The sequence below is a fragment of the Echinops telfairi genome, unplaced genomic scaffold (genome assembly GCF_000313985.2).
Source record: "Echinops telfairi isolate 266 unplaced genomic scaffold, ASM31398v2 ScPeMD7_60;HRSCAF=208, whole genome shotgun sequence".
Lineage (NCBI taxonomy): Eukaryota > Metazoa > Chordata > Mammalia > Afrosoricida > Tenrecidae > Echinops > Echinops telfairi.
The window spans coordinates 20288366-20312569 of NW_022103958.1; the positions used below are offsets into that span (position 1 = coordinate 20288366).

Genomic DNA, 24204 nt, shown 5'->3' on the forward strand with positions numbered 1-24204 from the left:
TATGGACTGCCAGAGAAAGAATAAATCTGTCTTGAACAAGCGTAGCCTGAATGTTCCTTAGAAGAGATGTCAAGACTTCCTCTCATGTACTCTGGACATGTTATCAAGAGGAACCAGTGCCTGGAACAATACCCATACCAATGAACAGCAACATGATGATTGCCAAATGGTAACTTTATGTTTTTATTATATCTTCAATGCGAATTAGTTGGTATTCTACTGTATGGAAGAAGTTCTTTTTTTCTATCTATCTATCTGTGTATACGAGAAAGCCCTCATCTATTTATATTTTATTCAGTGGGCAATTTTTGATTTCTATAGTTACTTATACTGCTGTCCAAATTTCCAGCTTTGGCTACTGAGAGGAAGCTTCTGCAAGTTTTCATATGTTCCTGGGACATCTTCCTCAGGTGTGCTTCACTTCCCAGCAGAGATTCCACCCTCACTCTTACATGCCCCAGCCCGACCCTCAGGGATTTCTCCAAGGGCTTCTCTTCTCTTGCTCCCCTTCCAGTACTTGGATTTCAGTGTTCCCTAGGGTGTCGCTGCTTCTAAGCTCTCCAGAAGATAATGCTAAGAAAAAGAAGTATGCACCCAATATATGAACACACATATATAGATAGATCCACAAGTGTTTCTACATTTATCTTCATTATGTGCGTGTATGTGTGGATTGTGCATATGTATATGGTACATAACCAAGAACATTCATTGATTTGTTCTAAAATTACCTCTTTCAAATTTCAAGTGATGTTTATTGTACAGTACAAATTGATGACTACATTTTTGCTCACCAAATTCTTAATTACATGGTTATGTGCACTTTCATCTTAACCATGTTTTCATTTTAGACTTACAAGTTTGAGAAGTACCATTTTAAGTAACTATTTACTTCCGTTCCCATGATTGTGAGAGCAAAGAATACTGTTGGGCCAAAGAATTGGGTAGGAAAATAGAGAAAAAGTTCATTTAAATGCCCTTATGATTATACCAAAGGCAATTTTAAGCTTAGAGAAGGTGCATATTTCTGTTCATTATTAACACACAAGGAAAAAAGATATGAATCAAATGAAGAGTTTATAAGCACATTTTTATTAGTTAAAAGTTGCTCCACCATATGAGTAGAGAAGAATAAATAACTCACAGAAGGATAAAGGGCTTCTCTAAAATAGACTGAAAACAGGACTAAAATTTATCGGTTTAATACTCACAAATATATGTTTAAAGTTTCAAATTTAAGTATACTATGCATATTTTATACTGGATCAGACTAACAAACCACCCCCGCCACAGCTGGGGAGCCTACACCACACTATTCAAATCGGATTCAGATATAACAGCTGTTAAATGCCAGGGAGTGCTTTACTTGAAAATGTGACCATTTAGTTTTGTTAAATATAAACGGCTTTTTGGCTATGTATACTGTTTTCCCCAAAAGTCCTTAAAAAATCATTTTTTTTCATTTGTAGTAAATCAGTTTAATGTGTTATTTCTCTTTAACTTTTCTTTTTCAACTTTTTGGAAAAAAAAAAGAATGGGATGCTTTGCTTACCTCATAACCTCATCCTATTCACCTCACCTGTTGCTTCTGCCAATGCAAAAATAGTATCATTAATTGGACAAATAATATTCCTTTTCATGGAACCCTGGTTAGCTCTATTTAAATGCTTTATTATTGACAGAAACAAGTTTAAGCATATTGTTGTAGATGATAATCCCATCAACCCCACTGCCATTGAGTTGGTGCAGCCCCATCGTGACTCCACAGGACACGGTAGAACTGGCTCCCTGAGTTTCCGAGACTGTAATGTTTTACAGGAGTAGCAAGTCCCGTCTGTCTCGTGGTTTCAAATTGCTGACCTTACACTTAGCAGCCCAGCATGTAACAACTATGTCACCAGGACTCCTATAACTATTATAAGGTACATCTGAAATTATGCATATATAAGCACCATTCTCAAGGATAAGATGAAATAAAATCCTAGAGTTTCAAAGGGTAACTATTAATGCATTGTTCAAACTGTGCCCTCATCATTAAAAGCTCCTGGGGTTATTTGTAAATAAAGGAGGTGGTCCATCATTCAATTTCTCAGGACTTAGGAGAAAATGGAGCCATGGTGGTCTGTGGGAGAAGTGTTGGGCATTAACTAGTGGTTGGCAGTTCAAACCCAGCAGCCACACCACAGGAGAAAGAGGAGGGTGTCTGTGTCTGTCAAGATCTTGCAGTCTCCAGAAACCTTCCGAAGGGTTTCTGGGTGTCAGAATCAACTTGATGGCAGTGGGCTTCAGTGGGAGAGAAAAAGTAAGATACCAAAATGAAGACCATCCTGTTTCAGAAACTGAGAAGAAAGCTTTGATGTAGTAAAACATTTCATTTCATTACAAGGAATCAAATGCCAGGCACACTAGATATTATCATTATTAGAAAGGGAAACACAGACCTAGAGGTAACTCTTCTGAAATCATCCAGGATATCAGAGGCTGTACTTCAACCAGAAACCAGTTTAGGACCATTTGGCATGTTATAATAGCCTTTGAGGAGTAGTAGAGCCTGGGTCCTTCCCTAATCAATTGTAGGGCCCTAGCCACATGTTGCAACTGCTTAGCTGTGGGGATTCAATGCGTGTGGCGGTCAGGGTCTTTGTACTCCTGGAACGGAGTATGTGTAGGAGACGATAAAAAGTCATTGCAGCAATGCTGTGTGATCAAGTACAGGAGGCTATGAGGGTGCAAAGGAGAGGTCATTGATCCAGACTAGGTGTGGATGGATTTGAGAAGCCCTGGAAGACAGCATGGCATTTAAACGCAACCTGAAGGAAAAAGTAAGCCAGGTTGAGAAGTCTGTGGTAGGAGGCTGGGGGAGTTGTTAGATTCAGAGTTCTAATTAGAGGCAACACCATGTGCGAACAAGGCTCTGAGGCACTGAAAGAATTTAAAAATAGCATGGGAAAATATCTGTTTTGCTGACCTGATCATGCACAGCTCTGGAGTATCAGCACCCACCACCCCACAGTGCTCCAAAGTGCACAACGGGTCCAGAAAGGCTAACATTAGGTAGGAGTTTAGTATACTGCTGAAAATGGAGATCTGTGGCTTATTTGTCATTTTCTGCTATACAAAGGTCAATGCAGAAATTGATTTATAAACAGTTTTCACAATTTATTATTTGTCCTAGTAGATAATCATAACAGGAAATAGGGAAAAGATTCTATGTCTAGAAGCACTATACATTTTTCGATTTTAGATCACAGCATTTTCTTGACCTTGTGAGCTTAGGCTCGTTACATGTTATCTTTAGAATTGAAGTTCCTCAACCATTAAAAGGACCCCTGGGGGTTGCCAATAAACCCAGGGACAAGGGAACAACAAGTGATCTAAAATCGATGGCAAGGAGGGCGTATGATGCCTGGTGGGGCTTGATTTAAGTGCAATGTAGCCAAGAGGAATTACTGAAACCTAGATAAAGGTTGAACATGATAGTGGGACGAGAGGAAATTAAAATAAAATCGAGGAAAGAACTAGAAGGCACAGGATATTTATAGAGGTCTAAATACAGGCATGAATATATATAAATATATATAACAATAGGGAAATAGATCTATGTACATATAAGTATTAAGGTAGCAGACGGACATGGGCCTCTACTCAAAGTCCTCCCTCAACACAAGAGCACTTTGTTCTAATAATCTGGCATTCTGTGATGCTGACCGTCTTAACATGATCCCTGAAGACAAAATGGGTGCATAAGAAAATGTGGTGAAGAAAGCTGATGGTGCCCGGCTATCAAAAGATATAGTGTCTGGGGTCTTAAAGGCTTGTAGACAAACAAGCAGTCATCTAGCTGAGAAGCAACAAAGCCTACAAGGAAGAAGCACATCAGCATGTGTGATCATGAGGTGTTGATGGCATCAGGTATCAGGCATCAAAGACCCAGAACAAAAAAATATCATATGAATGTGAAAGAGGGGGAGCATGGAGAGGAGACCCAAACCCCATCTATGGACAATTGGACATTCCCCTTACAGAAGGATCACAAGGAAGAGAAGAGCCAGTAAGGATGCAGTGTAGCACTGATGAAACATACAACTTCCCTCTAGTTCTTTAGTGCTTCCTCCCCCCATTATCATGACCCTAATTCTACCTTACAAATCTGGCTAGACCAGAGCATGTACACTGGTACAGATGAGAGCTCAAAACACAGGGAATCCAGGACAGATAAGCCCCTCTATATGAGACCAATAATGAGAGTAGTGATACCAGGAGGGTTAAGGGCAGGTGGGAGGAGAAAAGGGGAAACGCTCACAAGGATCTACATATAACCTCTTCCTAGGGAGATGGACAACAGAAAAGCAGATGAAGAGAGACAGTGGTCAGTGTAAGACATGAAAAAATAAATCAAGAGTTCATGAGCGAGAGGGGTGGATGAGCTGATACCAAGGGCTCAAGTAGAAAGAACATGTTTTGAAAAATGATGGCAACTTATGTACAAATGTGATCAACACAATGGATGGATGTATGGATTGTGATAAGAGCCCCCAATAAAATGACTAAAAAAAAGGAGCCCTGGTTCTGTAGTGGTTATGCATTGGCTGCAAACCTTGGTCAACAGTTTGAAACTACCAGTCGCTCCAAGGGAGAAAGATGAGACAATCTACTAGTGTAAGAGTTGACGTCTCAGAAATGCACATGGGCCATTCTACCCTCTCCTATGGGTTGCTGAGTTGGAATCAACCCATGGCAGCAAGCGGAGCACCTATGAAAATGAGAAAGATGGCCTGTTCCTGTCCTTGGGTATATGACTAATGCAATCATTAGGTTCCTCGTATCAAAATTCTGCTCCTGGATTTCTTCAGGTTACTCTTGGAATCCTTCAATTCAAGCAGATCAGCTACAATTTTATTTGATTAGTTAATGGGCTTCTGAGTAAAATTTTGTATAAAAAAAGGGTCTTGTGGTTTGAAATTCTTGAAACTCACTATACATAGACATTATTTATTACCCTGATTACGTGTTTCATTTCCCTGTCTGATCAACCCCACAGCTAACTGCTTACTTCTTTACTTACAGCATCCTATCCACCTGAATAAGGCTAAATTGAAGTTCCTGAACAATGTCTCAAAACCTTGAGATAAGATTCATGTTATTCACCAAGAGGCTGGCTTGATTAGGAATACCATACAGTCTATCAAAATTACCCGCTTTGTACTACCTCGGAAAATCTAATTAGGAACATGGTATTAAAAATATTTGTCTTTCTAGTTCAAAACTGTCATTATAAACACTATGCTCGCTCTTTTAAATTCAGAAATAACAAAGAAACTTCAGTCATGAAGTATGTTCTTAGGTTACATAAGTAGAAATATGTATACTGTTTTTATTTGGTGGAGTTAAAAAGGCAGGGACAATTCTAAATTTACTATGGGTTATTTCTCTTTAAGCTTGACTATAAAGTTGAGGCTTTATAAATGAGGAAATGATGTACTGAAAGCAAGACAGTAAATCAATTTTAAACACCATACACAATTTATGCCTGATTTTAAAACTCATCCACAAAACATTAATCTACACAAAGGCCAGAAGCTGAATGAAGCATCATTTGTGAAACTGATACCTTCCATCACAACCTCTAACTGAAAAGGTCATTAGATATATTATATCTAAGTGAGCAGCTTATCCCTGCTTCATTACTGATAATTAAGACAAGTAATATTTTCTTGACAGTAATGTGTCCGTTAACAGATACAGTCTAGTTTGCATAAAGTAAGCATTCATTACCACCATGCTCCCAAACCAGACCTACGGTTCTCCACTTGGTTCTGACTCAGAGCTACCCTGTACCCACAGTGTTTCCTATCCTGGAACTGCCGAGGGAAGCCGACTGCCATGTGTTGCATGGAGCAGCTGGTGGGTTTGAAGTCCTGACCCTTTACTTAACAGCCTTTACTTTAACGACTGTGTTGCCAGGGTTCTGACCATAGCCCTACCAGAGACTCCACAGCCAAACAAATAAGTACTATGTAACAGGGCTTCATTTCCACTCCTCCCAGCCCCCAATTATTCTTAGAGAATTAACAGACTTAGAAAACATAATATATATATATTAGCCATTTCATTTGGGGCCATGCTCTAAATTAAAAGGCCCGCAACAGAAGAGACATTTCGAAAGGGGTCGGTGAAAGTGAAGGCAGCTGTGACTGGTCATGGTTTTAAACATCTGTACGGACTTGCTTTGCTGGACTTCCTGAAATATCAGCGGCAGCTGCAATTTAATGTTGAAGAATTTTTAAGCCTTCATGTATGAGAGGGCTCCTGGTATTTGGAAGGATTAGAACCATTTCCAAAGCACTGCAGTCCTTTCACTCACTGTCATGGCGTTGATTCCGGCTCATAGTGTTCCATAGGACAGGGTCGAACTTGCCCCTGTGGGTTTCTGAGACTGTAACTCTTTACAGGAATAGAAAGCCTCATCTTTCCTCTTGAGATGCAAGTGATGGTTTCACACTGTTGACATTGTAGTTAGCAGCCCAATTTATAACCGTTATGCCACCAAGCCTCCCTTACTGAAATTCTAGGACTAGAGATAAGACTCAGAGAGTTCCTAAAAAGGGCTCAAATGGGAAACTCCATGGGATAATCCGCTCAGTGAAGAAGATCTCAGCTGCTACTATTACAGACTAATATTTACTGTCACTATACCAATTTCTTAGAGCATTTTCTCAGTTTCTCCTCATGGCCATCCCATGATGATGACGTGATTCTTGTTCTAGTTTTACAGACAAGAAGAAAGGTAAAGTAAGCTGTCTACCTTGACATAACTAGTAAGTGGTGGGGCAAGAGTAGAATCCAGTCTGAAACCTTCATTGGGCTATGCAATAAATCCTGGCCTTTTGTTGTTGCTAGGTGACATCGACCTATCTACAAGCCTATCTCCAACAGAACCAAACATGGCCCAGTCCTGCCAAGAACTGCACTCAGTGCTGTTTGAGCCCAGTGTTGCAGCCACGGTGTCAATCCATGTTGCTGAGGGTCTCTCTCTTTTTGGCTGACCTTCTATTTTCCCAAGCATGATGTTTTTCTCCAGGCACCGGTCACTCCTTGTAATGTGTCTGCAGTATGCGAGGGACTTATAATGAGCCTTCTGGCTACATTTCTTTCAGGCTAGATTAATTTGCTCTTCTGGCAGTCCACGGTACTTTCAATATTCTTTTCCAAGACTAGAATTCAAAGGCATCCACTCGTCCTTGGTCTCCCTTATTTATTGTCCAGCTTTCATGCTCATAAAAGGCGATTGAGAATACCATGGTTTGGGTCAAGCACATCGTAATCCTCAAAATGTAGTTGCTCTTTAACACTTTCCAGAGATCTTGTGCAGCACAATTGCCAAGTGCAATTCATCATTTGATTTGACTGCTACTTCCATGAGCCTCGATGGTAGATCTGAGTAAAATGAAATCCTTGACAATTTCAAAACTTCCTCCATTTATCGTCATGGGGCTCATTGGTCCAGTTGTGAGGATTTTGACTTTCTTTACACTGAGTTGTACTATATACTGAAGGCTGTGATCTTTGATTTTCATTAGCAAGTGCTTGAAGTCCTCCTCCTCAAGCAAGGCTGTGCCATCCGCATAGAGCAGGTTGTTAATAAGTCTTCCTCTAATCCTCATGCTGCATTCTTCTTCAAAGAGTTCAACTACTCAGATCTTTGTTTATCATACAGATGAAAAAAGTATGGTGAAAAGATATAACCCTGACATATACCGTCCCTTGTGTACAAAACAGATTTAATTTTATTTCAAGTTTTCCACTTAAAAAATAATTTTTTATAGTGTCTGGGGTCTTAAAGGCTTGAAGGTAAACAAGCAGCCATCTAGCACAGAAGCAGCCAAGCCCACATGGAAGAAGCACACCAGCCTGTATGATCACGAGGTGTTGAAGGGATCAGTTATCAGGCATTAAAGAACAAAAAATAATATCATTGTGTGCTCACCTGGGTGCATAAGCAAATGTGGTGAAGAAAGCTGATGGAGCCCGGCTATCGAAAGATATAGCATTTGGGGTCTTAAGGTAAACAAGCAGCCATCTAGCTCAAAAACAACAAAGCCCACATGTAAGAAGCACATCAGCCTGTGTGATCACGAGGTGTCGAAGGGATCAGGTATGAGGCAACAGGGAATAAAAAAATCATATCATTGTGAATTAGGGGGAGTGCAGATTGGGGACCCATCTGTGGGCAACTAGACATCCCCTTACAGAAGGGACACAGGAAGTAGATGAGCCAGTCAGGGTGAAGTGTAGCAATAATGAAACACACAACTTTCCTCTAGTTCTTAAATGCTTCCTTCCCCCAACTATCATGATCGCAATTCTACCTTACAAATCTAGCTAGACCAGGGGATGTTCACTGGTACAAATAGGAACTGGAAACAAACACAGGGAATCCAGGACAGATGAACCACTCAGGACCAGTGGTGAGAGTGGTGATACTGGGAGGGTGGAGTGAAGGTGGGGTAGAAAGGGGGAACTGATTACAAGGCTGTACATATAACCTCCTCTCTGGGGGATGGACAGCAGAAAAGTGGGTGAAGGAAGATGTCAGACAGTGCAAGATATGACAAAATAATAATAATTTATAAATTATTAAGGGTTCATGAGGGAGGAGGGGTAGTGAGGGGGAAAATGAGGAGCTGACACCAAGGGTTCAAGTAGAAAGCAAATGTTTTGAGAATGATGATGGCAACAAATGCACAAATGTGCTTGACACAATGGATTGTATGTATGGATTGTGATAAGAGTTGTATGAGCCCCCCAATAAAATGATTTAAAAAATAATTTTTTAGGATAGCAGTGAACCAGTTATTATTGTCAAAGCATCTGTTTACACAGAAATACCAAAAACTAGAAGGCAACAGGTGTTTGCCTAGTAGGGGGCAAGGAAGTTGACATTTGAATGAAGAATGGAGGCAGAAACAATGATTTGTGGCCTCAAAATTTTTTTAAATTAATAAAGCATTTTATTGGGGGCTCTTACAACTCTTATGACAATCTATACATCAATTGTATCAAACATATTTGTACATATGTTGCCATCATCATTTTCAAAACATTTTCTTTCTACTTGAGCCCTTGGTATCATCTCCTCTTTTAGCCTTCCCTCCCCTACCTTCCTCCCTAATGGACCCCTGATAAATTATAAATTATTATTATTTTGATATATTCACTGTCTTACACCCTTCACTGTCTCCCTTTGCCCACATATCTGTTGTTTGTTCCCCTGGGAGGGGCGGCGGGTGGGTTATATACATGGATCATTGTAGTCGGTTTCCCGTTTCTCCCCCTTCTTCTCCTACCTTGCCCCTACCCTCATGGTATTGCTACTCCCATTACTGTTGCTGAGGGGTTTATCTGTCCTGAAATACATGCCCTGAGAATCCACATCAAACCACTGTTCCCAATGCAAGTGTGTCCTGTCCCTGAGCTATGTTAGGGTGGAGAGACGGCTGACAACTATCCAGCAGGGCAGAAGACATTCCGTCCAGTTTTCTGGGACTGGGGTAGGGAAGGGGAGCCTGTGTGGAGGGTGAGTAGTGTAAAAAAACTTCCTTCTCCAAACGAATGCTCTAGAACAGGGGTCGGCAAACTCCAGCTCTTGAGTCATATGCGGCTCTTTCAGTATATACGCGTCACTGTGAAGTAACATTGAAAACAATTTTAAGGATATTAGTCAGATAATAGTGATTTCATTTGTTTTGAAAATACATTTGTGGCCTTGAATAAATTTTAAATTGTTGTGAGGGACAGGATTGGTTCTTCCCTCTCAAAAGTTTGCTGACCCCTGCCCTAGAAGAAGTGTGGATGGGGAAGGTAGATGGCTTTCATAGTGCACAAAGCAAAGATTTTTGAAACAAACCAAAGTGTGTCTGAAACCTGTGCATCATTACTGAAGTTACTTGAGCTTATTGGCCCCAATTTTCTTTATATTTAAAGGAAATAAGACATGTGAGGTATCTAGTACAGTAGCTGACACATAATAACTAAATACATTGTTATGAACTCTTTGGTTTTCAAGATGGGTAAGGTGAGGCTCGGCAAGGTCAGCTGACTTTCCCAAGGTTACAGAACTAGTTGGTGGAAGAGTCTTGGGAAGAAAACAAAAACAAGTATAGAAGCACGGGTGATGAGCACAGACCTAAGTGCACAGCTGTATGAAGATATACATGTGGCTGGAAGAATGGGAGGTATGGCGAATAGGTTCTTCAATGACTGGTATCCGTGGGATAAGCATGGAGGGGTTGCAACGCAAGGAAATGCTTTCACTGAGCAGAATAATAACATATATAGCTGTGTATCAGTCTGAAAAAAGACACACTATAGATAACTAAGCTTTGTCAATAGATCCTTTTGTAAAGGCTCTCCAATGGAAGTGCCTTCCTTACTCATATTAACATTACTATCCTCTGTGGCAAAGAATGATCACTCATATGACTTTCCTGTTTTCAAAGAGTAAAATTCTATTGCTTTCATCCTTTGACCACGACCAACATTTTCTTGAAAGAAATGGAAAAAGATCAAAATGAGAGTAAGGGTAGGAAGCTACTGGAGTTAGGCTTCCGCATGAACTCAGACTTTGTAACTCCTATTCAGCACAAGATGGTAGAGGTTAAAACTGCATAACTAATTGATCTCATCTATGAGCTTCTTTTGATACTTTTCCACAGAAACTCATATTTTAGTGTAAGCCAACATGGCATTATTAAAGTTAAGACTATAGTTTTTAGGAAAAAGAAGTATTTGGCCAGATCTCTGAGTGTCTACTGTGTGTCCTCTCGCCCCCTGGTAGGAAGGCCAGGCCCCAGTGCTGGGCCTGCTGCCCAGGTCCTCGTTTATCTGGAACACCTGGGAAGGTACAGGGAAGGAAAAGCGCTATGCCCCACCTGGTGGCAGTTTAACCCATATTGTGATGTGGCAACAGATGGGCTTTGGCGGCAGTCACTTCTCTGACGGAGTCTTGGCTTTTCTGTCCAGTAGACATTTCTCTTAAGTAAGGCGTTCTCCCTGAACCTTAGGTGTCTTGCAGGTGAAAGAAACGGGTGGCCTAGTTTGAGGTGAAGGATGATGATGCATGTGAAAGTGCATGGCATTGTTGGTTTCTTTCCTTGATGAGAGCAGCCCCATTTTGATATCAATATTCCCCTGGTATACAGAAAACAGTACCCATCACTGCCACTGGGTCACTTCCAACTCATGGAGACTACATATATGGTTTCGGAGGCCATCAATCTTTATGGGAGCAGACAGCCTCATCTTTCTCCCCTGGAGTGGCTGGTGGGCTTGAATCACTGACCTTGGGGTTAACTGACCTTGGGCTTAGCCAACAGTGCCACCAGAGCCCCTTATAGAGGATAGTCATTCACAAAACCCACTGCCATCCAATTGATTCTGGCTTCTAGTAACCCTCTAGGACAGAGTAGAACCGCCTCTGTGGGTTTCCAAGATTGTCAGTCTTCATGGAGCATAAAGCTTCATCTTTCTCCTGCAAAGCAGATGGTGGTTTTGAACTGCTGACCTTGTGGCGAGCAGCTCAACGTGGAACCCACTGTAACACATGGGTTCCTTATAGACGAGGGTAGTGGGTAAAATATGGCCAGCCAATGAGCACTTTTGTACGCTTCCATGAGCAGAGCAATGCTGCTTGGTTTGATAAAACCCCATTACCACAACAACCCCTCCATTGGGACTGTGCTCAGCCTTGAGGATGGTGCTATTATGATCTCTATTTTACTGCTGATAAAGCCAAGGCAGAGAGAAGGGATTTACCAATAAGTGGTAGAGTCGAGTTTTAAATTCAGGCAGTTGTACTGCAGAGCCCCCCTCTTAATCACTATGCCACTGTGCTTTATAGAACAAGCAAGTAGGTTAGGATATATATAGACTGCCTACCCGGCGAAGAAGCCAGACTTTCAGTCGTGATTCTCAGACCCTTCCCTAACCTCCATTCTGACAAATTTATCAACCCAAAGAAAGAGAAATGGGCTCAATCACCCAAGTAGGTAAACTACTAGTTTTAAGTAAGTAAGAGCCAATTGTCACAGGACAAGAACACACCAAGTAATGATGCTTTCATCAATACATTAAATGAAAAGTGTGTCCATCCAAGTTTCTCAAACGACCAAAGTGAACCCCAGCAAGGAATTTTGCCAGGGGAATGGGATGTATCCTCCCATTCTGTGACAAGATAAACAATATGCCATAAGCCAGAGTGACTGAAATATTAGTTTGCATTCATATTTACTGCTTTCTCAGTGCTGCAAAGAGCTGCAGGCAGGAAGGCTCCTCGACAGCTTCTCTCTGAAAGCTCACTGCCATAGAGTTATTTCCCACTCACAGCCAGGCTCTAGGACAGGGAGAACTGAGCCTGGAACTCTGTAAGCAGTAGAAAAGAGAGTGGGGTGTCTTTCTCCAGCAGAGTCTCTACTGATTTTGAACTGCTGACCTAGCAATTAGCGGCCCAACACATAACCACTCCACCACCATTGTTTCTCTAGCCCACACCAATTTGTTTTCTTTTTACATGGACTCAAGTTGATCTAGTCTATAAGGATGCTTCTAAAAGTTCATAGAAAAATGGAATTAGGAGATAACAGAATTTTTTCATAGACTTTTTGAAGCCCCATCATAGATATAGAAGGTCGGGACCCTGTCTCTATGCACTTACGCATAATGTTCATTCTTTACAAGTGAGTGATGATGCACATTACTAAAACATCAGTAACACTGGGTGTACATTTCCTATCAAAACATTACTAATTCTTCTTGTTCAACAAGCACTGGATGTACGCTCGACCTATGGTATATACCTGGGCTGTTTACATTATAAATATAAAATGGTTATCTTCTTGTTTTCTTTACTGCATGAAATCTTCAGCACCAATGAAATAAGACACAATGGCCGTGTTTTATTATGGAATTTCTTCCACTCCAGTAGAATCGGTAAGACTTGCTGGGAGGTCAAAAAGACCATAAGAGTGGGAAGAGAGAATGCCTGAAAGATTCTGATTCTCTTTAGATTTGAGTTCAAATGCAACAACTTGGGTGATGACTTTCAAAGGTCAATTATTTGTAGCTAAATAAGTAGAAAATTGGTGCTGGTAAGCAGGCGTGTATCTCCTGAGGGTGGAGGGAGAGGTAGGGGTGGGGAGGACCCACGGCATTACATTGCAGCAGTGATACAATAATTTCACATTCACATATATAAACAGTATTAGCATAATACTATTCTTTGTAGGGAGGGATGTTAACATTTAGAGGGTTGTAATTATTTGAGGAATAATGAATTTCTATAAGGCATCTGTTTTTTTCCAAAGTATTTTGGTTAAAGCCTGATTTGCGTGAAAACATAAATAACCTCTTGCTCCAGATTCAGAGCATCGGCGAGCTTTAACAGATGGCCTCATTTAAAAATCATTTGTTACGATATCTCACATTTATCCAACACGCTGTCAACTCTTCCTTTTATTCAATAATGATTTTACATATTTATGTCATAAATATTTTTTTACTCCTGTGCATTCATGAAGATCACACCATTTAGTATTTATGCATAATTTGGTTTGGTGCAACCTCGATGTTTTTTACCTTATACCACTAATGAAAGTATTAGAGTAAGATTAATAATAGAAAAATACTAAGTCTAACATTAAATTGTGAAAAAGCAACATTCTAATCAGGGATCAAGTGGGGAGAACAAAAGAAAGAAAAACTGGCTATCCTGCACTTCCTCAGGCTGTTCCCTCCTTTCTCTCCTACTTAAGAAACTGGAACAGAAAGTTTATGCTTGCATCTAATTATAATAAATACATAATTAAGAAGATTAGAAGTCACTCTATAAAAAGAATGAGAAATGAGAGATCACATCTACACAGGTAGTGTCTAGAATTAAAAGTCAGGTTGGGATAAAGAAAGCAGACCAGATTTATCAGTATTGAGAAGGTAATAATCCTATTTGAATTAGAACCAATACATATCAAGAGAAATTACAGACCTCTGAAATATTAAAAGTTATCTATGATATTTTCACATGTGAGCTTGGCCTTGATGTTTTGATAAGCCTAGAAGGAGCAGAAAAAGAAACTATATTATAGCGACACAGTAACTGCAAAATGACCTCAAACATAGGAATACTTGTGACGAGGGTACAGGGCCGGACAGTGTTCTGCTTTGTTGTACGTTGGTTGGGTCGCTATGAGTTAGAATTGACTTGATGGTAGCTAACCACAAAAGAGAGAAATTGTGTGATAACCACAAAACAAACCATTTCACAATGCAATTTTCAAAATACATATGTATTGTGCTGTAATCATCAGTACAGACAGAAACACGGTATCTTTAAAAATAAACTTTATGAAATCAAAGTGCTTTCATTTCATGTGTCTTACCAATTTATTAAAGTTTGTATTCCAATCTGCTGTTTCAACTCTTCTGCTATACATTTGGGATTCAATTCACTTTTCTTCAAGTGAGTGCACCATTGTATTGAAAATCATTTCCACTAATTAGGGAATTGGAGATATGTAGTAGGTAAAAGTGGACAGAATGAGTAGGTTATTAATGACTTTAAAGATGTCTTTATTTGAATAAAACTTTATGCACGATACTGAACTTTTCTTTTTGCATAATTTCTGGAAAGGAATTTTCAGTTGCATGCCTTAAAATACCACTTTACATGTGTATAATCTGGAATTTCATTTCACATTTTTAAAAGTAAGATCAAAATCAAGAGTATTAGCAACTCCACAGAGGTGCACCCCATCTCCCCACACACCAATCCTAGTTTCTTTCTATACAGCATCCATCTGTTTCTTTTAAAACATGATTATTTTATGAGGATAAGTCAAAATATTGCTACAAAATCATAGAAGCCTTTATTAAACAAAATAATTGAAATGTGAAGCTATTGTTTGGCATAGCCTTCATCTAGGGTTGTACACTTCTGAAGCTGGTGTTTCCAACTTTTTTACCTTTCCCGGAAGAATTCTCTGCTTTTCAATTTACTCCTTGGCAAAACGGCAGCGTTGGCATCTCGAGGAACCCACAACGTGCTCCTTTTACATGTTTGTTGAGGTTGGGAACGAAAAGATATCTGAAGGGGCAGCAGAACAGCCAGGTAGGAGAGAATGTTTCCCAGTCACCTTCTCCGAGAGCAGCCCTTGCTCCCCTGGGAGAAGATGCAGGCGCACTGTGACGATGGGAAAACAATTCCTCAGCACCACTCTCCTGACCTTTGTCTGACCAATGCTGCTTTCCATTTTTATAAAACAATTTTTCATAAGAACCTCTCCTGATCATCCTGTGTCCTTTGGAAAAATCTACCAAGATTACCCATTTGGAATCTCAAAAAAGACACCCCCCCCAACCCCACCCCCCAAAAAAACCCAAAAACCCAAACAAACAAAAACCAAAGCCGCTTTATCCTTGATTTGGCCACTAATACTGGAATTCACCTTTGAAATACTTTTGACCGTTCTTAAGATGCTTGATGCATCTAAAACTTGTTTTATGGTTCAGCATTTCTGCAAATCTATTGCAAAGCTTTAATGATTTCAGAGGCTTGATATTAGCCCTGATATCCAAGTAATTTTTTCCCTCCCATGGTACCAAAAGTCTTAATTTTGAAGGCACCCTAAGGAAACTAAGACAAGTGCATTACCGAGAGAACTTGTCTGCCGCCATGCACTGATGACCGAGCGAGCCATGCTTAACCATATTCTGTGTGGAATAAACCCGTGCATGGATGACCGGAAACTGGAGTAGCCATCCTTTTGACTTAAGTCGTGTATGTTTCACATTTAGATCGCAATACACTTAGAATTAATTTTGGTTTATGGTGTGAAGATTAAATGATTCTTTTCATAAAGCTATCAGTTGAAGCACCTTTTTTGGGGGGGAAAATGATCCTTTCCCCCATGCACTTCAGTGTTACGTTTGTCAGAAATCAGGTGGGGTTTCTCTGGGCCCTTTTCTGTGCCATTGCTCACTTATCCATCACTGCATCAGGATCACAAGTCTTTATATCTGTCACTAAGAGTCTTCTAGACTTGCTTCTCTTGACGTTTGCCTTATCACCTCTTTGCCTTTCCTTATAATGTTCCAAAAACAATTCTGTTGGAATTTTGATAGTGACTGCCCTGAATACTCCCTGAAAGAAGGGCCACTCAGTTTACATTGGTAGAAGATTCACTCATTGGCATCCCAGGAAATCTAGAAAATCTTGAACGCATTTTATTTTTTCCTGGAATAAAATTCAAGACAGACTCAAGTTGTCAAGTTGTTACTTTGAGAGCCTGGTCATTCAACATAGCTCTTAAGGTGTATTTTTAAGTTTGAAACCTCAGATTTTGGAAATTCCTGGAAAAAATTAACTTGAAAGTTTCCCATAAGCTGTACACACACAAACAAAAAACATGCCAGGCTTTTAATTTCATCACTATTACATAAGATGTCACAAGAGCTCCTACTGAGTTACAGAGCAACAATTTCAGTACTTACTTACAAGAGTTATGGCACAAAAAGAAACTATACATGTATGTGCAAATTCAATTGTTCTGAAATTATATTACATGGCCAATATTTTAGCACATGAATTGGTATATAAAGTAAAATGAAGTTTTGCTGACTAGCTTGGACTTTAGAGGGAGGAGAGGGAAGAAAAAGAAATATAAATAAAATAATTGGATAGTATTGGATGTACGCATTCATTAAAATATATTTGACACTATGAATGAAATGAAGACTTAGAACATATCATTCCTGACTTCAAGGAACTTAGAGTGTAACGAACAATATAAATGTCAACATATGCACAATCTAAACAGAAAGTGATAAGTATACATATATTTTATAATCCAAATGACTTTCAAGATGAACTTGAATAACTTCTTTCTTTAGTTTTCCTTGACTGTGGATCAAAAACTCCCTGAATTAATTGCCCAATTACTTGTCTTTATATTGTATTTCATACCTACAGTTATCTCATTTTTGTACCAATAAATCTCTATTTCAGTTATTTGTTTACATGTCAGTTTTCCCTATTAGACTATGTATCGGGCCTTTTGTGAGGATACGAATATAAATTATCACAACCCTTTCCCCGGCACATGGTAGAGAGTCTTATAAATAGTTAATCAAATTGAGATAAGTGCTATTTAGTATTGTCCCAAAGTGACAGATCTGAACAAGAGATACCAAGGTGCTAACTTCCTAAGTACAAATAATTGGAGCAGAGAGAGAGAGAGAGAGAGAGAGAGAGAGAGAGAGAGATCACTGTGAGTTGCAGCTGTCAGGTTGGGCTTGGAGAGCAGGTGGGATTTGGGATGTAGGATTCCAAGTGGGCCAACAGGGACAAGGAAGAAAATCATCCTGAAGTAGAATTGTCATCAAGGTAGAATTACCAGACTGGTGGCTTCTGTATCTTTCTAATTCTAGCAGCTGGTGGGGAAGGCAAATACACAAATAAACAAGCACTTATGACTCTTTATTAATGGACCAGCCTTAAGAGTAATCCATGGTTCTTCCTTCTTCATCCATCATATCCTGGTAAATATCAAGCACAGTATTATCAGCTCTTCCTTTACAATCTCTTTTAGATTTGTCAATAGCTCTGCTAAAATGGCTGCATAGTCCCCCCATCTTTGTAATGGCTCTCTTTATTAAAACATACATGACAATTGTTCATAATATCATTGGATGTTTATTGGCACACTATAGAGATGCATTGCTTTTGAAAGTTTTTAGAAAACAATGTTCACTTTTGTTCCCTCTTTACAGTTATTTTAAAATCGAGCTGGTGAGCCCTTTAATGTTTACAATGTCAATGCCATAAAAAGAGAGACCATCCAGATGGCAAGGTTTTAGTTGCTGATGCTAGGTTACCCAGTAAAAGCTTGATGGGGTAGGGCAGACAGTGCAAGAGGGAGTCAGAGAGTGTAGGACCACAAGGAGGTTGAGAACTATGAGTTAGTGGCTAAGAATACATGCATCCTTAGTTAGGCAGAAGGTTAGAAACCTGGCCCCATCACTTGTTAGTTGTGTGACTCTTAAGGCACTATCGTACGTCACATAGGAAGAATAGAGATTAATGTAATCTTACCGGGTTGGTGTTAAGAATGTAGTGAGTTAGTATGGGTAAAGTAATTTGTGTAGTGCCTAGCACCCTGTCGGCTGTCATGAAGTCTTGGCTATTGTAGCTGCTATTTTTAAAATTACACTTTTAAGGGAGAAAAGGAGGAACACTCAGAGAAAGTGAAGCAGGAATATATAGGCTGTCAGAGGACGGGTAGAATTTAGAGTCTGGATACCAAAGAGACAAGAGGAGATCATTAGGAGGACATATGGAAAACTGTCTGATCCACAGTGTAAACAAGGACAAGGGCATTTGTCAATAAGCAAAATATGTTTTTGTCATTAGGAGTAAGATTTTTTCCCTAGTGTAATAACCTTTGTACTGCTCAATCTTGAAGAGCAAACAAACAAACCACAAACCCCCAAAACAAGCCAATACCATCACACAGGATAACACCCCAAGCTAGCATTCCCAGGGGTGGGGGTGGGCGGGTCTTTATTGGTGTCGCTCAGAAAAGATCCTAGGACTATGTAAATGGGTGATTCGTCTTCAGCTCCCAATTAAAGCTAGAAATTATTTCCCCCCCACAAAAAAGAGGGAATTAAACCGTCCCCCTCACTCCTTTTATCTCAGGACTGCAACAAGAAGAGAAAGTACAGCTTTGAGCTACAGAATACTGAGAATGTGGCCACCAGGGAGATCAATGAGAGAGCTCTGCTGCTGGACAGGCAGAAAGCCACCTCTTCTGCGGCCATTGCTGACCCTGACAGGCAGAGCTGGATTAGCCCTCAGGAAGGAAGCAGACATCCCCTGGTGGAGCAGACCACCTGGGGCAAGAACAATGTGGGAGCCCAAGGAGGCTCCAGACTGTACCAGATCGGTTCTCTCAGCCATGCGGGCATACCCTGATTGACTGCTGTTGTCCAGTGCTCATTCATAGCTCTTTCTTTAACTCATTATAGTCCTGCTTTGGACAATGAATTACATAGTCACCCTAGAAGAGGCATATTCATTTCTAGTTACGGAGAAAAGAAAAACATTTTAGTATGAGACTTTGTGTAATACATTAACTGCTTTTGTAAACCAACAAATCTTGGAATCAAATGCCAAATTCAAGTCTTAAAATGGATTTCATTTTCCTACACTGATATTTAACCCGAGTGAACCTCCAGAGTCAAGATTCTGGTGTCATGGTGATTATTCTAGATGAGGTCCACGCCTCATAAAATGGTCTGAAAGGGTTAATTTCTACCTAGGTGTGAGCTCATTTGGATGGCACAGTGTATGAAAGATGTTTAAAATAATTTGATTGGAAAGTTCAAAACATGATCTTGTGTTAGCACCCCTGGTCTCACTCCCCTGACCAATAGCCTTCTCCAATAGTAAGACAATTTTAAGTGCTTCAGCCTGGCTAAAACTCTATGCTAATTTTTAAAGGCTATACAGCTTTAAAAAATATTATTAATTGGGAATTAATACATATGAGGGGCTATCCGCCCCCCCCAAAACAATTATTTTTTCAAAGCTATATATTTAAATTCTTTTAAACACAACAATCATATCACCTTCAAAGTACTTTCCATTACACTTAATACATTTGTCAAATCTGTGATTCCATTCTTGGAAACATTTTTCAAACTCATCTGTTTGGATGGCTGACAGTACCTCCTTGTTTTTTTCAAATCTTCTAGTCTTCGTTTGGAAACAAAACGAAGTTGAAAGGCGTGAAGACAGGTGCATCAGGTGAGAGGGGCAAGAGAGGCATGTTGTTTTTGCCAAAAACTGGTGCACTGAGTTGGCTGCATTAGCAGGTGCATCGTCATGGTGGCAAAACCAGTCTGCCACAAGTCAGGTCTGCTTTTGTCGCACACTGTCATGCCATCTTTTCAGAACCTTCAAATAAAAAGCTTGATCCTGGTGGGAGGAACTCCAAATGCACTAGGAGCTGATCTTTTTGTCTGTCTGGGAAGTTGACGGATGTCCAGAACGAGGTTTGTCATCAATTGGCATTTTACCTTTTTTGAAATGAGAAAACCACTCATACACTTGAGTTTTTCCTTGTAAGCTGTGTTCAACATCACAAAAATTTCAGCAGCATTTTTTTCCTGAGCAGGAAAAAAATTTCTCAGCAACACACTGTTTTCTTAAATCGGTCATCAAAAAAACGAGGTTTGAACAAAACTGCCTTTATGAAAACAGTCACTATAACCACAGAGAACCTTCCCAGGCAGTACCACTGGGTGCACTAACTCAAATAGTGAGTTGCAAGTTGCTCACCTAGTGGGAAAAATTCATCCTACACAAACTCTGTCCAGCGGAGCTTTATTCCATTTTTGGGGGGTACCCCTCATATATCATATCATTCTATATTTCAATTACATTGAATAGAATTGTACTAGTGGTACCACAATCAGTTTCCAAACATTCTTTTTCTACATGGATTCCTTGACATTGTCTCCCTTTTATGGCCCCAATCACCACGGTACTCACTTCCCCACTCCCCCTTATTCGACTTGCTGTCTCTATAAGTTCATCATACCGAAAAACCAAAAAGCATATGACACAGCTTCAAGAAGGTAACCTCCATTGACATGACACCTCTGAGGTACACTGTAATATGAACAAACAAAAACCAAACAACACAATACAGACCAAAAATACAAAAAATTCTGGAAACCAGATCAGGTCCAACCTTTATCATAGAGGGGAATCTACTGACAAAAAATATGGAATGCTTCATAAATTTGTATGTCATCCTTGCTCAGGGGCCATGCTAATCTTCTCTGGATCGTTCTAATTTTAGTATCTGTGCTGCATAAGTGAGCACTGTATGCTAATTTTGATACACTCAAAAGAACAAACAAATCTGTCTTAGAAGAAGTACAGCTAGGACTGACTCACTCTCTCACTCACTGCCTCACTCTCTCTCTCTCTCACTGTCTCACTGTCTCACTCACTCACTGCCTCACTGACTCACTCTCACTCACTCACTGCCTCACTTACTCACCCACCCACTCACTCACTCACTCACTCACTCACTCACTCACTCACTCACTGCCTCACTCTCTTACTCACTGACAATCACTCACTGCCTCACTCTCACTGCCTCACTCACTCACTGTCTCACTCTCTCACTGCCTCACTCAAAAAAAAAAGAAGTACAGCTAGAATGCCCCTCAGAAGCAAGGATGGCGAGACTCTGTCTCACGTCCTATGGACATGTTATCAGGAGAGACCAGTTTCTGTGAAAGGACATCGTGCTTGATAAAGTAGAAGGGTGGCAAAAAAGAGGAGGGCCCTCCACAAGATGTATTGACACAGTGGCTGCAATAATTGGCTGAAACATAAATATAATTGAGAGGTTGGTGTGAGACCAGGTGGCATTTCTTTTTGTTTGTATACAGGGTTGCTGTGAGTCAGAACTAACTCAACGGCACCTTACAACAACTTATAAATTAAATGTTCTTTTCCACGTATTTGATCCATATCCTCATGGATCGACTTTTTTTCTAGGTTCTTGGAGACCCATCACAAATGTAATCCCTTCTTCCAAACTTAACCAAATTTGTTTTCAGCAGTTGTAGCAACCCCATAAATTTTTGTGCTCCCCATTGGTGCTTAGAATATTTTATTTGTGTTGGTAACTTGTGGTTTTGTCTAATCTGTTTTACTATTATATTAACTTTTCTGGTGCAAGAGGGGTGCTTTACCATTCACTTTAGAAGCATTAGCTGGCATCGAGTCAATGCTGACTGACGAATCTGACCCATGTTTGTCAGATTAGAATTGTGCTCCACACAGTTTTCAATGGCTGATTTTTCAGAGGTGGAGAACCAGGGCTTTCTTCCAAGATGTTTCTGAGTGTACTTGAGCCTCAAACCATTTGCTTAGCAGCTTAACTGTCTGCACTATCAAGCTCCCCTTCCTCCCCAAACAAAGCTTTTGCCACTGAGTTCGATTCTGTCCAAATGGTTTAGAATGATATCATGGTGTTTTGGTGGCTTTAGCCTTAATGGAAGCAGATCGCCAGGCCTTCCTTCGACAGTACTGCTGGGTGGGTCTGATTAGGAATTGTGTGCAAATCATTTTTACCATTACACGACAACTTTATACATGGCAGTCATACACATATGTTTCTAAGTTGATTTACACTAAGTAATATACAGTGTAGTACTCGTGCTTACAAAGGATTCTAGGTGGTATAACTGATGTAAAGTTGGTATACCTTACAAATCAAAAGCCTACTTCTGCTGCCCTCCCTGACAACCCCTTTCCCAATGTAGCACACTGAAAAACAAAACAGAATCAAACTCACTGCCATTGAGTCAATTCCAACTCATCGCAACCGGTAAGACAGGTAGAACTGCCTCTTTGAGTTTCTGAGACTAACTCTTTAGGGGAAAGACAGTCCCGTCTTTCTTTCTTAGAGGGGCTGTGGTTTCAAACTGCTGACCTTGTGGATTGCAGGCCAACTTGGAGCCCCTATGCCCCCAGGGCTCCTTGTGTAACACACTGTGCATATCTATATTGGGCTTCTAGATGAATTTTTCAAAATATTTCTTTCTTCTCAGTATGACATATGCTTTCCAGAAGGAGGAAAGCTTGAAATTTTATTAGAATTCTCTCTGCAATTCCCCTCATGACACAAAATACTGTGAGTGTGAATTTGTGCAAAACACCATGTCACTAACTGGTTAATTCTGGTGGTGATTAATGAGGCAGGAGGCACTGACATTTACAGGTTCCGTCAAAAAGTGTAACTACAGGTTAATAAGCATATGATCTTGTTGCATGTTTTCTGATCCATCAACTAATTAATACATCAAAACTATACATCTTGGGAAGAGCTGAGCTTCTCAGAATAAATTCATTATATTTTTAACTGAGTTTTAAAAATTCCTATCCAAGAGCCTCAGTCCAACATTATCATTTTGCATTAAATAAATATGTATTTAATATGTATTTATTTATGAATATGTATTTGAATCTTTCCTTAACAATTTTGCACTTTAACTTTCTATAGATGATTTTGTGAGTAGTTTCAACTAGGCGTACAACAGAACATTGTTAACAGGTCCTGGGGAAATACCTCTGATTCATACCAACCCTACGCATAACAGTATGAAGCCCTGCCTGTTCCTCCACCGACCTCACACATATTGTTATGTTTGAGCTCATTGTTGCAGCCACTGTGTCAATCCACTCCTGGAAGGTCTTCCTCATTTTCTGTGACCCTCTCCTTTATCGAGCACACTAGTCTTTTCCAGGACTGGCCACTCCTCATGACATGCACCAAATGTGTGCCCTGGAGTTTTGCCATCCTCATTTATAACATGCATTCTAGCTATACTTCCTGTAAGACAGGTTTGTGTGTTCCTCTAGCAGTCTACAGTACTTCAATATTTGCGCCCCCCCCCCACCATAATTCAAATACACTGATTTTTCTTTGTTCTTCCTTATTCATTGTCCAGCTCTCTCATGCATATGAGGTGATTCAAAATACCATGGCTTGGGTCAGGTGCATTTTAGCTCTCAAAGTGTCATCTTTACCTTTTAATACTTTCAAGAAGTCTTGTGCAATGGAGTTACCCAATGTAGAATGCCACTTAATTTCTTAAATGTTGCTTTCATGGACATTGATTGTGGCTCAAGGTAAAACAAAATCCTTAACAGCGTCAATCTTTTCTCCGTTTATCCTGATGTGGTCTATTGGTCAGTTGTGAGGATTTTGGGCTTCTTTACATTGAGGTGGTGTAATTCACAGTGAAGACTAGACTCTTTGATCTTCATCAACGCAACAGAACATTGGGTGCCAAGGAATCAGTAGGTGCTTCAGGTTCTTTTTTTCATTCAGCAAGCAGGTTGTATCATTTGCATATCCCAGGTTGTTAATGAGACTCCGTCCAATTCTGATGTTCTTGAGAGGTAGCATATCCAATCTGTTCTATGGACAATATTGCAACCTTAAGGTGGGAGTTGATCATTTGTATCTTGGCTCTCATGCACATGCTTTAGTTTTCTTTAGCATCAACTTGAACTTGCAGCTGCCATGAGTTGTAATGAACTCAATGGAAACTGTTTGTAGTTTC

General features: G+C 40.0%; 1 protein-coding gene and 1 non-coding gene across 3 annotated transcripts in view; both read right to left on the reverse strand.

The window, feature by feature from the left end:
• The window catches only part of ELP4 (elongator acetyltransferase complex subunit 4), a 255782-nt gene that overhangs the window by 83458 nt on the left and 148120 nt on the right, over nt 1-24204 (reverse strand). The window contains exon 10 of one of the 2 annotated variants that reach the window (XM_045291038.1): nt 14039-14105. The exons of the other annotated variant lie outside the window; for it this stretch is intronic. Coding sequence (XP_045146973.1) covers nt 14049-14105 — 57 coding nt within the window. The 3' untranslated portion in view covers nt 14039-14048. Of the gene's footprint in view, nt 1-14038; nt 14106-24204 lie in introns of those variants that run through there. 2 annotated transcript variants of the gene reach the window in all.
• Nucleotides 20836-20942, reverse strand: LOC115869932. Its single transcript, XR_004046447.1, has one exon. It is a non-coding gene; the product is annotated as a U6 spliceosomal RNA (small nuclear RNA).